Raw genomic sequence first — 15,751 nt, 5'->3', positions numbered from 1 at the left:
CCTCGGCGGCACGGACGGAACCATCGCCACCCCGACCCGGGAAAAACGCTCCCGTTTGAACCTCGGCCGGGTCTCTCCCGTCCCGGGGGGGAGGGCCCGATCCCGATCCCGGCGTTGGGATTGGCGGGGAAGGGGGACGGGGTTCGGAGTGGGAAAGCGGTCCGCGTCCCCCCCCGCGCCGGGGTGGGAGTGGTACGGCCCGAGGTTGTGGGGTCGGCGCCTGCGCAGAGCGGCGCGCTGGGCGAGGGAGACGGACGTTGAGAGAGCGAGGAGGAAGGAGAGAAAATGGCGTCCACGGGTGAGGAGGGCGGCGCTGGCGGCCCGGGGCCTCCCTCCGGTCGTCGGGACCCCAAAGCGGGGTGGGGGGGATGGGGGGTGTCCCCGCCCGCCCGCCCCCCCCCCTCCCTCCCTCCTCCTTTTCCTTGTTCCGCGCGGGGGTGGTTTGCGGGTCGGTCCCCCCCGTCCCTGGCGGCGGTTTGGGCGGGCCTCAGACCTCCATTGTCCCCCCCCCCCCCCCCCCCCCGACGCCCGTTGGTGCGGGATCCTCACGCGCGCGCGCGCCCCCCCCCCCCCGCCCCGCCACGTGCGGGGGCCGCCCGCCGCCTCCGCCTCCAGGGGGGCCTCTAGGCCTGCGGGGGCGGCCGTTGCCCGGGGCCCGGCCGGAGCGCGCCGTGTGAGGCAAAACACACACAGTTATTCTCTTTCCCCTTTTTCCTCCTCTCTTTACCTCCGTCTCTCTCCCTCTTTCTCTCTCTCTCTCTCTGTCTCTCTCTTTCTCCCTCTCTATCTCTCCATTTTTTTCTTCTATCACTTTTTCCCTCTTTTTCTCTTCATCTCTCTTTCCCTCTGTCTCTCTCCCTGTCTCTTTCCCTCTATCTCTTTCCCTCTCTTTTCCTCTATCGCTCTCTTTTCTCATCTCTCTCTATCTCTCTCCCTCTTTCCCTCTCTCTCTTTCCCTCTATCTCTCTCTTTCCCTCTATCTCTCTTTCCCTCTGTCTCTTTCTCGTTCTTTCCCTCTCTCTTTTCCTCTATCGCTCTCTTTCCTCATCTCTCTTTCCCTCTATCTCTTGCCCTCCCTCTCCCTCCCTCTTTCCCTCTATCTCTTTTCCTCATCTCTTTCCCTCTGTCTCTCTTTCCCCTCTATCTCTCTCTCTCCCTCATTTCTTTCCCCTCTATCTCTCTCTCCCCTCTATCTCTCTCTCCCCTCTATCTCTCTTTCCCCTCTATCTCTTTCCCCTCTATCTCTCTCTCCCCTCTGTCTCTCTTCCCTCTATCTCTCTTCCCTCTATCTCTCTTCCTCCTCTATCTCTCTTTCCCCTCTATCTTTTTCTCCTCTATCTCTCTTCCCCCTCTCTCTCCCTCCCTTTCTCTTTCCCTCCCTCCCTCTCTCTTTCCCTCTCTCCCTCCCTCTCTCCCCCTTACCCCCCTCCTTCCCCCTCTCCTTCCCCCCTTCTCTTTCCCCCTCTCCTTCCCCCCCCTCCTTCCCCCCCTCCTTCCCCCCCTCCTTCCCCCTCTCTCCTTCCCCCCTCTCTCCTTCCCCCCTCTCTCCTCCCCCCCTCCCCCCTCTCTCCTTCCCTCCCTCCTTCCCCCCTCTCTCCCTCTCTCTCCCTCCCCTCCTCCCCCTCCTCTCTCCTTCTCTCTCTCTTTTCCACCCTCTCTCTCGCTCTCTCTCTCCCTCCCCCCCTCCCTCTCTCTCCCCCCCCCCCCGAGAAGCAGCGTGGCTCAGTGGCAAGAGCCCGGGCCTTGGAGCCAGAGGTCATGGGTTCAAATCCCGACTCGGCCATTTGTCAGCTGCGTGACTCTGGGCAAGTCACTTAACTTCTCTGTGCCGTAGTTACCTCATCTGTAAAACGGGGATTAAGACTGTGAGCCCCCCGTGGGACAACCTGATCACCTTGTAACCCCCCCCAGCGCTCAGAACAGTGCTTTGCACATAGTAAGCGCTTAATAAATGCCATCATTATTATTATCTGTCTCTCCCTCTATCTCTCCCTTGTATCTGTCCCTCTGTTTGCCTCCCTCTTTCTTTCCTTCACCCTCTGGCAGTTCTCTCCCCCCCCCCCCCCCCCCGGTACCCCCGGTGGAGGTCTTCCCTTACTCCATTAGCGCTATTTGTTGAGCGCCATTTGGGGTCACAGCACCGTACTGAGCGCTGGAGGGGGGGGGGGGGCGGGCCCGCGTGTGCCACCCGGTAGCCGCGCCTCCAGCTCGGTGGCCCCCAGTGGACCCTCCCCAGCCCCCTTCGCCCCCGGACTCCCCTCTTTCCTCATCCGGATTATCCCAGGCCGCCTCCCTCCCTTTCCCAACTACGAGGTGGGCCTGACTAATGTAGGCCGGATAATTGGTAAGGACCTACGGTGCCAAGCACTGTGCCAAGCGCCGGGGTAGATAACAGGGCAGTTGGGTCGGAGAGGGGTCTCTGCCCAGTCGGGCATCCCCGTCTAAGGGGAAGGGAGGAAGGATTCTACGGACAAGGAAATTTAAGGCGCCGAGAAGGCAAACGACTTGCCCAAGGTCATACAGTAGATAAGCGGGGGAGCTGGGATTCGACCCCGGGGCTCCCCACTTTTGGAGGTCGTCTGCCGAATTTTGGAAAGCCTCGTGTGGGTGCCTGGATGCCCAAACCCCAGTTTCCCTTGAAGACCCATGTGCAAAAATATTTATTTTATTTTGTCAGTATGTTTGGTTTTGTTCTCTGTCTCCCCCTTTTAGACTGTGAGCCCACTGTTGGGTAGGGACTGTCTCTATATGTTGCCAATTTGGACGTCCCAAGCGCTTAGTACAGCGCTCTGCACATAGTAAGCGCTCAATAAATACAATTGATGATGATGATGATGATGACCAAGGATTCTTTGCTCGGTGGTAAACATTTGGACTGGTCACGTAGATGCGAGAAGGGCTTGGTGGAGAGCTGCCTCCGGGTCATATTGTTGTTGTGGGGGTGGGGGGGTGTTGTAAATGGAAAAGGGAAATGCTAAGATGATAATTTTGGGGCCTAACTTGTGAGGGGAAGCTCATAATTTAACTACAGCATTTGAAAAGCCATTCCTAAAATCAATCAATCGTGTTTATTGAGCGCTTACTGTGTGCAGAGCACTGTACTAAGCGCTAAAACATACTTTTCATAGGGTAGTAATACCCAGGATTTATAATCCTGGTGTATTCCTCAAAGTTGGGCCATTCGTTATACAAATTTAGGACTCAGGGGGATTTAATAAGGGTAAAAAGTAATCATTTGGTATTTGTAAAGTGCCTGTGCTGCTGATAATCAGGTGGACTATTAGAGAAGCAGCATGGCCTAGCAGAAAGAGCGTGGGCCTGGGAGATAGGGGTTGTGGTCCTGCCTCTCCCACTTGTCTGTGTGACCTTGGGCAAGTCCCCTTCACTTCTCTGTGCCTCAGTTGCCTCATCTGTGAAGTGGAGAGTAAGACTGTCAGCCTTGTGTGGAACAAGGGACTGTGTCCAACCTGATTAGCTTATATGTATATATGTAAACTGTATATATGTATATACGTTTGTACGTATTTATTACTCTATTTTACTCATACATATCTATTCTATTTATTTTATTTTGTTAATATGTTTTGTTTTGTTCTCTGTCTCCCCCTTCTAGACTGTGAGCCCACTGTTGGGTAGGGACCGTCTCTATATGTTGCCAACTTGTACTTCCCAAGCGCTTAGTACAGTGCTCTGCACACAGTAAGCGCTCAGTAAATACGATTGATTGATTGATTGGTGTACCCCGGTGATTAGTCCAGTGCTTAGCACATGGTAAGTGCTTAACATTCATTCATTCAATCGTATTTATTGAGCGCTTACTGTGTGCAGAGCACTGTACTGAGCACTTGGGAAGTATAAGTTGGCAACATATAGAGACGGTCCCTACCCAATAACGGGCTTAATAAGTCTAGAAGGTAACAAATTTCTAACAAATCTAACAAATTTCTTCTCCCCCCCCCCCAACAAAACAAATTCTAAGTAGAACTATTTTGCACTATAAAGTGGTATTCTCCCCCCACCAATTTAAATTTTTTTTTTTATGGCATTGAGTGCTTACTAGGTGCCTGGTACTGTTCTAAACCCTGGGGAAATACAAGGCAGTTATTCAGTTGTATTAATTGAGCGCTTACTGTGTGCACAGCACTGTACTAGGTGCTTGGGAGAGGCCAGTAGAACAATAAACAGACACATTCCCTGCCCACAGCGAGCTGTTTACAGTCTATAAAACACAGGCCTTGTCCCATATGGGGCTCATAGTCATAATCCCCATTTTACACATGAGGTAACCGAGGCCCAGAGAAGTTAAGGGATTTGTCCAAGGTCACAGCAGACGAGTGGTGAAGTCAGGACTAGAACCCAGGTCCTTCTGAGTCCTAGGCTTACTGCTCCGTCTGCTAGGCCACGCCACTTAAATGGAATGTGGGGTATAATTACACAGCTCTGAATCTCTTCCTAACTAAAACCTTTAGCTCCGTCATGTACTTTTTCCATTTTAAAATTTGCCGTACTTAAGTAGACAGTTGGGGTGGGTTTTTGCCAAGATGGAGCAGGGCATCTAGACATCCTAAAACCACCTCAATTTAAAAATACTGCCAAGTTTATTGGCTCAAGCGGGGTGACAAATGAAGAAGTGCCTGAGATGTGCTTACAAATGTCTAAGGATGCTTTATATTTCGATAAAATCTATAGAGTGCCAGCCTTAAGAATGAGACCATCAAATATTTCCCATCCTTTTGGTCAGAAAGTACTCCCTGCTTAATGTCGCAGTGTTCCAAAGGAAATTCATCACAACTATATGAATTGTGGGTGTAACTTCGAGAAACAGCTTTGATTTGAGGGCAGTTGTTGAAGTGATTTCCAGGTTTCTTGAGTTTAAGAAAATTTGAGCTTAATATTAAACCCAGGGAATATGATTTTTTTCATAGTATTTGTTATGTGCTTATATGTAGCTAAGAGCCAGGGTAGATAAAGACTCATAAGGTTGAACACAGTCCATGACCCACTGGGGGCTCGCAGTCTTAAACCCATTTTCCAGGTGTGATAACGGAGGCACATAGAATCAATCAATCAATCGTGTTTATTGAGCACTTACTGTGTGCAGAGCACTGTACTAAGCGCTTGGGAAGTACAAGTTGGCAAAAAAACATAGAAATGAAGTGACTTGCGAAAGGTCACACAGCAGACAAGTGGTGGTGAATAAAATCTATGATTCTGACCTGATTGCCCTGTATCTCCTCAATGCAGTGTTTGGCACATAATAAATGCTTAGTCCATCAAGTACCATTATTATGTAAGAGATCTTTTAATTTGTGGTATTTTTCGATGAAGCCTAAAAAATCCTCCATTGGTGTTGATATTTTGGGGGCGGGGGTGGGGGTCAGGCCAGGAGGTTGCAGTTCATTTTGTGATCAAATAAGTGACTTCAAACTTGAAGAAGGGCACCGTGCCCTATTTGTTCAGGGCGGGTAGTGGCCTAGGGGGTACCAGAGCGGTCACCTCCAGCGGGTATTCAGTGTTTGCAGCTTCCCAGGCACCTGCCAGGGTATTTAAGTGGCAGTGAAAGCAGTGGGAGGAGAGATAAGGAAAAGTGTCCAGGGATTGGGTTTCACAGTCAGGCTGAAACTGAAAAAGCCCTTGCCAGCTTACAGCAGGAAGGCATGATCGCTGGGTTGTAAATAATTCTTGTCCGTTGCCTCTCCAGTGGGAGTAATTAGGCTTATCCCTGCCCGGGCTGTGTGCGAGTAACCTCGGGATACCTGCTTTTTAAGCAGTACAGGGAAAGTTCATAGTGAAGAAACTTGCCTTTCCCTGCCTTTGCTGCCATCTCTTCTTACCTCCCCTTACCCTGGTCCTTTTCCTTGGAAGGTCGGTCCAGTCTTCCTCTTTATCGCCCGCTCCCCAGCCGGCATGCTGCTGCTGCCGCCACCCAGATTTTGGGAAGGGGGAATCCAGAACCTGAAATTTTCCAAGGAGAGGTGTGGACATACTCCAGCGCTTAGCACAGTGCCTGGCACAAAGTAAGCTCTTAAATAACCATAAAAAAATTGCAGGGCAGAGAATGGTTGTAAGCCAAGGGACCAGGCCTTGGCATCAAACTGTCCCCAAAATGTAGTGTTTCCGTCTTTTGGTGCCATAAAGGGCAAGCGCCAGAGTTGGGCCTCCATGTCTTGTTTTAATGTTCATTTATTCATTCAATCGTATTTATTGAGCGCTTACTGTGTGCAGAGCACTGTAGTAAGTGCTTGGGAAATACAAGTTGTTGTTCTTAACTAAATTCTTAGATAACATTCCTTGCTTTCTTGAGGAAGCAGCATGGTGTAGTGACTAGAACCCGGGTCTGTGGGTCAGAAGGTCATATGCTGTTATCCTGGCTTTGCCACTTGTCTGCCGTGTGACCTTCGGCAAGTCATTTTACTTCTCGGTGCCTCAGTTACCTCATCTGTAAAATGGGGGTTGAGACTTTGAGCCCCATGTGAGACAGGGACCGCACCCCACCCAATTTGCTTGTATCCACCCCAGCGCTTAGATCAGTGCCTGGTACACAGTAAGCGCTTAATAAAGTATTATTATTATTATGATGATTATTATTATTATCCAAGAAGTTTTCCTTCTCTGAAATCAAGTTTTAATCAGTCCCCTGTGTGAAACTTTTGTCTAGCTGCAAACACTTTTGATTCTGGGGGTCTGTTTACCTCAATTTTGGGGCCTTCCCAATCCAGTACTGGGAAGCAGGATGGACAGTTAAAGCAGTGGTGAAAGTAAATATCGATACTATACTCAGTGCCCAAAGCTTTCTGACTGGGGACTAATTGCCTTAGAGTCTTCTATACGTTTAAGGTTGCATGACAAGTGTTTTGCACTTCAGATTCTGTTAGGAATATATTGCTTGGAGGAGCACATTTCAGGAATGATGTGGCCTAGAGGGAAGAGCCTGGTCCTGGGAGTTAGGACTTGGGTTCTAATCCTGCTCCGCCCCGTATCTGCTGTGAGACCTTGGTGAGGTTACTTCACTTCCCTCATCTGCAAAATGGAGAATCAATACCTGTTCTCCCTCCTATTTAGACTGTGAGCGCCTGTGGGGCCTGATTATTTTGCATCTAACCAGCGCTTGGTACAGTGCCTGGTACGTAGTAAGTGCTTAACAAATACCGTAGTTATTATTATTAGATTCTGTATGCTAGATGTCTCCAATTCCATTTTTGGGGGGATGGGAGGGAGTTTTCCATTTACATAACGGCAGCCCTAAGAGTTTATGTTAACGGAAGACTGTCCAACTTATTTGGCAGCTTGATGTTTGCACTAAAAAAGCGAAATTACAGTAGGGAAAATGTTGTTCTGCTGACCCGTTTGTCATGGAATGTATTCAGATAATTTGAATGAATAATAATGCTAATAATAAAGGTGGTATTTTTTAAGCACTTACTATGTGCCAACCACTGTTTTAAGTGCTGGGGTGGATATCAGGTCAGGCACAGTCCCTTTCCCACATGGGGCTCACAGTCTTCATCCCCATCTTACAGATGAGGTAACCGAGGCTCAGAGAAGTTCAGTGACTTGTCCAGTGTCACACAGCAGACATGTGGCGGAGGTGGGATTAGAACAGGTCTTCTGACTTTTCCAAGCCCATGCTCTTTCTGCTAGGCCATGCTGATTGACTGTTTAGGAACCAGATGACCGTTGGGTCTCCTTCTTTAACAGGTCAGCTTCCAGGGATGTTTTTCAGGTCGGCCGGTTTGGGCGATCTAAACCTTAGTCGAGGTTCGGCTGGTACCTGGCCGATTGGGGAAACCAAGTCCTCGAAGCCAGGGACAAAGGGTTATCTCTTGTTTGCATTTTACATTCTCCAACACCTCTTAAAGTGCTCCGCACCCAGGTTGTCGATAGGATTGGGAAGAAAAACCCTACTCCTGTGCAGAACGCACCTGTGAAAATAGCATTGGCATATTATATTAGCATTTGTGAAATTGGTTTTGTGGAGTGTCAAACCTAATGAGCTTGGGTGTTTTGGGTTTGGTTCAAGGAAAAGTCGTAGCACCAAGGGCTTTTCCGTTGACATGGACTATAAGCTCATGATGAAAAGGGAACATAGTAATAATAATAATAATTATGGTATTTAAGCACTTACTATGTGCCAAGCAATATTCTAAGCGCTGGGGTAGATACAAGGCAATCAGGTTGCCCCACGTGGGGCTTACAGTCTTCATCCCCATTTTACAGATGAGGTGACTGAGGCCCAGAGAAGTGAAGTGACTTGCCCAGAGTCACACAGCTGACAAGTGGCGGAGTGGGGATTAGAACCCACGACCTCTGACTCCCAAGCCCGGGCTCTTTCCACTAAGCCACGCTGCTTCTCATGTCTGCCATCTCTGTTATGTTGTATTCTCCCTTGCTTTGGACCCAGTAAGCGCTCAATAAATACGATTGATTGACATGTTTTTCTCTATGAATAATAGAAACACTTTAGGCTACTTGTGTGAGCTACAACTCAAACAACATTGTAGCGCTTTTGGAAACTTTTTAAGCTTTTCTTGGTGAAGCGGTAATAATAATTGTGGTGTTCGGTAAATGGTTTACTGTGTGCCAGGCACTGTACTAAGCGCTGGGGTGGATACAAGCACATGGGGTTGGACGCAGTACCAGTCCCTTGTGGGTCTCACAGTCTCAGTCCCCATTTTACAGATGAGGTAAGTGAGGCCTAGAGAAGCAAAGTGACTTACCCAAGGTCACACGGCAGACAAGTGGCAGAGCTGGGATCAGGACCCGAGACCTAATGACTCCGAGGCCCAGACTGTAGCCAGGCCACCCTGTTGCTTCTCCAGGTAGAGAAGTAGAATTGAAAGATAAGGTTAATGGAGATGATTTGTGCTTTCTGGGGTCTGTGGCGGAAAGATGCCTCATTGAAAGGGACAGAAGGTCCTCAATCGATGGTATTTATTGAGCTTTTACTGTGTGCCGAGCACTGCACTAAGCACTTGGGAGGGGACAACACAACGGAATTAGGAGACACATTCCCTGCCCGTAATGGGCTTACAGTCTCCTGGGAAAGAACCTGTGAAGAGCAAACTGGCAGGCGAGTGGTCGTTCTAGGTAAAGAGGTGTTGACTTGGGGCAGCATTTGATCCTCAGATGGCAGCAAAAGCGCTTATTACAGTGCTCTACACACAGTAAGCACTCAATAAATACGACTGAATGAATTCTTGGATGATGGACAGTTCTGTGCTCAGCTCTTGTATTAGGCGGGTGTATGGCAACTCAGTTGTGTGTGTGTGTGTGTGTGTGTGTGTAGACCTGCATGCATACGTGTTGGCATGCGTGCTCTTAAGTAGTGGATTCCATATCCCACCCCTTTTACCTGGCCACTGTGAAAGTGCGGTATGGTTCCTTCATGTTTTTCTTAGCCTTTTTGTAATTAGTCTGTGCAGTGTTCCCCGTAGTAGCAGCATTTATTTAACTCCTACTTAAGGTGGGGCACTTGGGAAAAACAGAATAACAAAGGATCACATTCTCTGCCCTCAAGGAGTTTACACTCTTAATGGGGGAGAGATACAGTAAGAAAAATAAAGAAGAAAAAGAAATTACAACTAGAGTGGTCAAAATAGATCTCCTTTTCCTTCTTTTTGTGCCTCCACTCGTTAGGGATGGAATGAAGGAGGTGGGAGTTAGTGACCGGTGTATTTTTTTTTTTCCTCCTCAAAGTCCAGGTTCCACCATTCTAATGTAACCAGAGGCCTGCTCATGCCAGATTCAGTCTTGGCCTGAATTTCCTGCGTAATTGCCTCCATTTTCCGCATTACTCAAAATGTAAAGTTTGCTTGAAGGGAGGGAAGGTAATTTCCTGGGCTTTGGGGAGGAACATTTCTAAAAATAGATGAAACTTTGTGGTTTCGGGTTGGGGGGGGCGGGAGTGTAGGGTGTGTTTGTGTTTATACTTTAGACAGTGATCCTTGAAACCAAACTCCCCAGAATGGTGCAGTGTTTTCCTTCTGCTTACCCGCCATCCCTAGTTCTCATCAGCCACCAGCAAGATCTGAGTTAAATCCCAAGCCCCATCGATGAGCATGTTTCTCCAGCAGTGATGAAAATTGAAGAGTTTCTCTGCCTCACTCTCCTAAGAGTCCCTGCCGATGATGCGAAGGTTGTTAGCAGCTTGATAGCCACCAAGGAGCCTTCTAGTCCCTGTAGACCGTAAGCTGCCTGCAGGCAGGGCATGGACCTGTTATTGTTGTACTCTCGCGAGGGCTTAGAACAGTGCTCTGCACACAGTAAGTGCTCAATCAATGCGCTTGACTGACTGACTTGAAAAGCCTGTTTCCGAAGCAGGATTATTTGGGCATAACGCCCAGGGGCTTGTCCCTGGCTCACCCCTTGACCTGCTCTCCAATCTCCCTGCTTCCCGACCTTCAGATCCATCCCCCGCAGGGCTCCAGTTGTTCACGTGGTGCCTTTTTTTAATTTTTATTTTTATTCTTTCCTCTCCACAGACTATAGTACTTACAGCCAAGCAGCGGCCCAGCAGGGGTAAGTACTTTCCACGTCTTTGACAGTGCTCACACGATACGTTCCTCCCAGCCATGGCGTGGTTGAGTGAATGTCTCCTTTCAGCCTGAAATACTTTTCAGTAGCTGAGTGCTGTGCCGGTTGGCATAAGATGGGCCGGGATAGGAACCAAAGTGGCGCTTTTCGGCCTGCTCAAACCTTCCCTTCAATTCCTCTTACAGCTACAGTGCTTATGCGGCCCAGCCAGCTCAAGGATACGCACAGACAACACAGGTAATCCGACCGGCATCTTTGTGAGTTGCAACAGTGGGGAAAGGGTGAGCTGTGAGACTCAAACAAGGGCAGATCCTTGTCCTTTTTTTTTTAATGGTACTTGTTAAGTGCTTACTACATGCCTGGCACTGTACTAAGCACCAAGGCCCTGTACTAAGGGAAAATCATTCCACTGGGCAGCTCTCCCATTTCGGGCATTGCAGGAGGTGTGCCCCAAAGTTACGGTTTTATCTTCAAGGGAAGGCCAGGTTAGGTCTGAACTAAACGTTGCCCTCCCTCTTCATATCCCACAGACAATTACTTTCCCCTCCTTCAAAGCCTCATCGAAGGAACATCTTTCAAGGTGGCTGAGCCCTCCTTTCCTCTTCTCTTCTGCACATCCCTAACTTGCTCTTTTTATTCATCCCCTCCTCCCAGTCCCACAGTACTTGTGTACATATCTGCACTTTATATTAATGTGTTTCTCCCCCTCTAGACTTCAAGCTCGTTTTGGGCAGGGAGTGTGTCTGTTTATTGTTAGAACATATTCTCCCAAGTGCTTAGTGCAGTGTTTTGCACATAGAATGAGCTCAGTAAATACAATTGACTGACATATGGGCCACGAGCTGGAAAAGCCGAGGCAGCTTCAGGAGAAAAAGATGGGAGCTTCGGCCTTCCGGTTTGCGGAAATGGGCCGCTAAGCCCAAAATGAACGTGATAAAAGTCCACTTGAGTGGCCTGATAAAACTTGTACAACTGGCTAACCAAATCAAGACGGCTGAGATGGATGTTGATACCCAAGGCGCTTTTTGTTCCATCTTAAGAACTACAGGGCCCTCTTTCAAGAGCAAAACTCTAAAACTAGGTAGAGTATAAACTCTTTCAATTCCTTTCCTTTGAAATGACTGTCTGGTGTTCCTCCCTCCCTGCTTTCGTTTATTGTTAGAAGTACGACGATTTCTTCAAGCGTTTTTCAGTCCGCGACACCCATGTCTTTTTCCGGTGGCCATTGCCTTTGGGGTGTCTTGCTTGTAGTCTTCTAGAAAGTTAGATTTGATTTGTCTGCCGTCTTGGGAGGCATCTCCGGTGGCTTACAAGCAGCCAGAATTGGCCTTAGTTTTCAAATTCACTGTACCTCCTTCCATTTTGTAATATCAGTCAATCGAAAATGTCATGGATTTTTTTTGCTTTCCCCCGACGCTATCGGTACCAAGATCTCAGGATCTCATCGAACGGTTATGAGTTGTGTTATAACCTGAAGAATGTTCAGAGGTCAGGCACCTGTCTTGGTGGGTGCCAGAAAGCAGGGTGGGCACGATTCTCCAGTTGGATAGCCGTATCGAAATCAGAGGGAGGGGGCCGATTCATCTAAGCGTCGCGTGTACTCTCTTTCCTCCGGATCAGGCTTACGGGCAACAGAGCTACGGAGCCTACGGGCAGCCAACTGATGTCAGCTACACCCAGGCCCAGACAACTGCTACCTACGGACAAACTGCATATGCGACTTCCTACGGGCAGCCTCCAACTGGTAAGGGCCTTTTGGGCAAGGGAACGGGGGTAGAGGATTATTATTATTATTATTTTTTGTCTTGCCTGTTCTGGTATCAGTCCAGCACCTTGTAACTCACTGACCTGGTGGGAGATTCTGGTCCAAGCCGTGTCCTAGTAATAATTGTAATGGTGGTATTTAAGCGCTTAGCATATGCCAAGCACTGTACTAAGCGTCGGGGTGGTTATAAGGTCAGCAGGTCCCTCGTGGGGCTCCCGGGCAAAGTAGGAGGGAGACGGGTATTGAATGCCCCTTTTGAAGATGAGGGAACAGCAGCCCAGAGGAGTGAAGTGACGTGGCCATGGTTACACAGCAGATAAGTAGCAGAGCTGGGATTAGAACCCAGGTCCTTGGACTCCTTTCACCAGACGACACTGCTTCTCAAGTGATCTGCAGGAGGAGGGGAGAGAAATGGACCGCTCTTGATAAGGAGAAGACCTTTATCCCCCCACCCCCCTTCCTTCTCCTTTTCCTCTTCCTCTGCGTCGCTTTAGGAATTGCTCAGTAGAATGAGGCTGGGCCGCAGGGTGGGGAGGGGGCAGTCATCCTTTTCATCTTTAAGGAACATTGGAGGCCTCTGCCATCAGGCTGAAATCTAGTAACTACACTCGAACACTAAGGACCCAAATAGCAGTCAGAGTGCCAGGAGACCGTACGCTTCCTGGCGGCTTTTTGGCATATTTTGGGCCCGGAACTAGCTTAGCCTGAGATCGAACTGGTTAACTGGCCTCCTGCTTCATCTGATAGTGTTCCCTCTTCTCTTTGTTTTGTGCTTTCCACAGTAGGGGGGACCAGTACAGGTCTGACTCTCCTTCTCACTCTTGGTGGGAAATGCTCTTTCATCCCGCCTCACCCTGCGGTGTTAACCCTTTAGATGTCTTCATGGTATTGAACTCTCCAACTTCCCCCAGAACCCAGCACTGATCAATGGACCGAGGCTCTCAAAGAGCCTCTCCAAGGTCCCACTCTCTCATGTCGTTTGCCAAGAGCGTATCCGTCTTCCCCCCGAGTGTCTCTCATTGGCAGTTCTCTGCCGAAGCCAATGGTAGGCGAACCCCTCCCTGAGATGATCTTTCGGGTGACTTAAAATCCAGCCGACTTTGCCCGATTCCTAAAAAGGTGAACTGCACGATGAGGCGTGTTGGGATTTCCAGACCATCGCCCTGCATGTTCCACGGTCGTGAATTGCTGATCGAGGCGTACCTGGCCTTGTTCACAACCCCTGTGTGAATGTGATCGACAGTCGGTCAGGAGAATCCTCTCCGCAGACATATTTTAGAGGCGGCTTTTTCTTGAGAGTCACAGTATCATCATTTAGGCTTCAGGGACCTGGAAGCGAAGTGAATGGAAATATAGAAGACTTGGTTCAGCTTAAGGGGAGCAGTATTAATTTGACACATTTTTGGCTCGCCACATACTGCCTGTCGAATAATCTAGCCGGGCAGCAAGGTCACCCAAGGTGTCTGACCTGTCTTTACCCTGGACCATTCTGGGAGCAATAGAAAGTCCACGGAGGAAAAACTTGGGCCCTTGGGGGCCCTAAACGAGCGTGAGGTCTGCCGAGTTGGGCTTTCTGACCTCAGACTCCCCTGGGGAAGACTTACCTGCTTCTCCAATCCACTGCTTCCTCTCACCTCCTGCCACTTGAAGATACTCTTAAATTACTCAGATACGGTACTCAATAATATTTGTGGTATTTGTTGAGTGCTTATTATGCATCAAGTACTGTACTAAGCGCTGGGGTAGGGACAAGATAACCAGGTCCCATATGGGGCTCATCTAGTCTAAGTAGGAGGAGGAACAGGGGTTGAATCTCCATTTTGCAGGTGAGGGAACTGAGGCCCAGAGAAGGAAAGCGACTTGCCCACAGCCACACAGCAGGCAAGTGGCCGAGTGAGGATTAGGACTCGATTCCTCTGACTCGCAGGCATTGGCTCTTCCCACTAGGCCATGCTATTTCTCAACGAGTTAACGATGGTTTCCAAATACTCAAAAATCCAAGCATCTCCTCAGGTGAGGCGTTTGTTCTTTTCAGTGGGATTTGTGTACTGAAGTTGCCAATGCCAGTTGCTTGGGAGGCCATTTCAAATCAAAGTAATCATCCTGGGTGTTGCCGCTCGCTTAGCAAGGGGCACTTGTAGTCTTTGAAGCCGAACGAAGGTTGGGAACATTTCTTGTGATCTTTTCCCTGGGTTGAATTGCATTTATTATAGAAGGAAGGACTTTAACACTTGAACTCTAGCTGTGTATTCCAGCTCATTAGCATAGTTTTAGAATTTAGCTTCGGGAGAAGGGCAGGGAGCTGCTCGGAGAGTTTTCAGAGGCATTTCTGGGCTCTGGAAATAGTCTAGCGAATTGAGCTTCCCTAAGAAATTTTCAGATTCAGAGACTGCTTCCTTTGGCGAGCCTTTCTTTTTAGTCAGGAGGACAGAGTGGACCGGGTTCTTTTCAGTTTAAGTGTTTGCAGCCACGCCGGGGGTGGAACGAGGAAAATGGGCATTAGAATTAGCTTCGACACCTGGGAAAGTCTTCCAGTTCTCCAGGCCCTGAGCATCCCCCAAAGTTGTAGCGAGAGTCGTTGAAGAATGGCAGAGGGTGACAGAGGATGGCATTTGAAAGACATGCTCACCCCAGAGTCAACCAGTTGCTTTAGTGACGGAAGAAAACTGAAGTAACATTTCACCTTGCACCTGGAAAACCGTCAAAAGAACCAAAGACCTTCATTTGGCAGCACAGCCTTATTATTAAGCCTTATCAAAATCCTGTCTCTTCCAAGGGGACTTCTTTGATTAAGTCCTCATTTCCTCTACTCCCTCTCCCGTCTGCGTTGTCCTTGCACTTGGATTTGTGCTCTTTATTCACCCCACCCTCAGCCCTCCAACACTTATGTTCGTAACTGTAATTTAATGTCGGTCTTTCCCTCTAGTATGGGAATGTGACTGCCAAATATATTCTAGTGTATTCTCCCAAGCGCTTAGTACAGTGCTCTGGACATAGTAATGGACACCGTTGACTGACTGAAGACAAAGCCACATGCCGTCAAAGAATTCCGTTATTTAGGCAGCATACTGCCCAAAGATGAAACAATAGACAAGGAAGTAGAAAATGGAATGAAAAAGGCCAGTTTCTCTTTGGGGAGGCTGACCAACAGAATGTGACGGCAGGGTGGTAGCAGGCTTCAGACCTGACCAAAAGTTGACAGCTAAAGTGTTTTTGAGCTTCCTGTCCAGCTTGCCTTTCACGCGGTCTAACCCGAAGAGGTCATATTTTAGGTCTTCTTGCTTCAATGTCCCGAGTCATTTTCCCCCCAGCTCCTTTTCATAAAGTCCAAGGGAGATGACACTCTGCCAGGGTCTGTTGCCGTCGACGACGTTGGAGTGGCTGATTTTTGTTTCTACTCGGGGAGTTCTTTTTAGAAATTTTGTTGTCCGGTCTGCGGATACCTGGCTCGCC

General features: G+C 48.9%; 1 protein-coding gene across 2 annotated transcripts in view; it reads left to right on the top strand.

Annotated features, from left to right (window-relative positions):
• The first annotated feature begins 231 nt into the window (after nt 1-231).
• Nucleotides 232-15,751, top strand: part of EWSR1 (EWS RNA binding protein 1) — a 31,429-nt gene continuing 15,909 nt past the window's right edge. For both annotated transcript variants that reach the window (XM_038763976.1, XM_038763975.1), the window contains exons 1-4: nt 232-298; nt 10,482-10,518; nt 10,719-10,770; nt 12,154-12,277. In XM_038763976.1, the coding sequence (XP_038619904.1) occupies nt 286-298; nt 10,482-10,518; nt 10,719-10,770; nt 12,154-12,277 (226 nt within the window). In that variant the 5' untranslated portion in view covers nt 232-285. The remainder of the gene's footprint in view (nt 299-10,481; nt 10,519-10,718; nt 10,771-12,153; nt 12,278-15,751) is intronic.

Source organism: Tachyglossus aculeatus, chromosome 21 (genome assembly GCF_015852505.1).
Source record: "Tachyglossus aculeatus isolate mTacAcu1 chromosome 21, mTacAcu1.pri, whole genome shotgun sequence".
NCBI classification, from domain to species: domain Eukaryota; kingdom Metazoa; phylum Chordata; class Mammalia; order Monotremata; family Tachyglossidae; genus Tachyglossus; species Tachyglossus aculeatus.
Note: the sequence above shows the minus strand (reverse complement) of the source record. Positions and strands in the feature narration are given on the sequence as shown.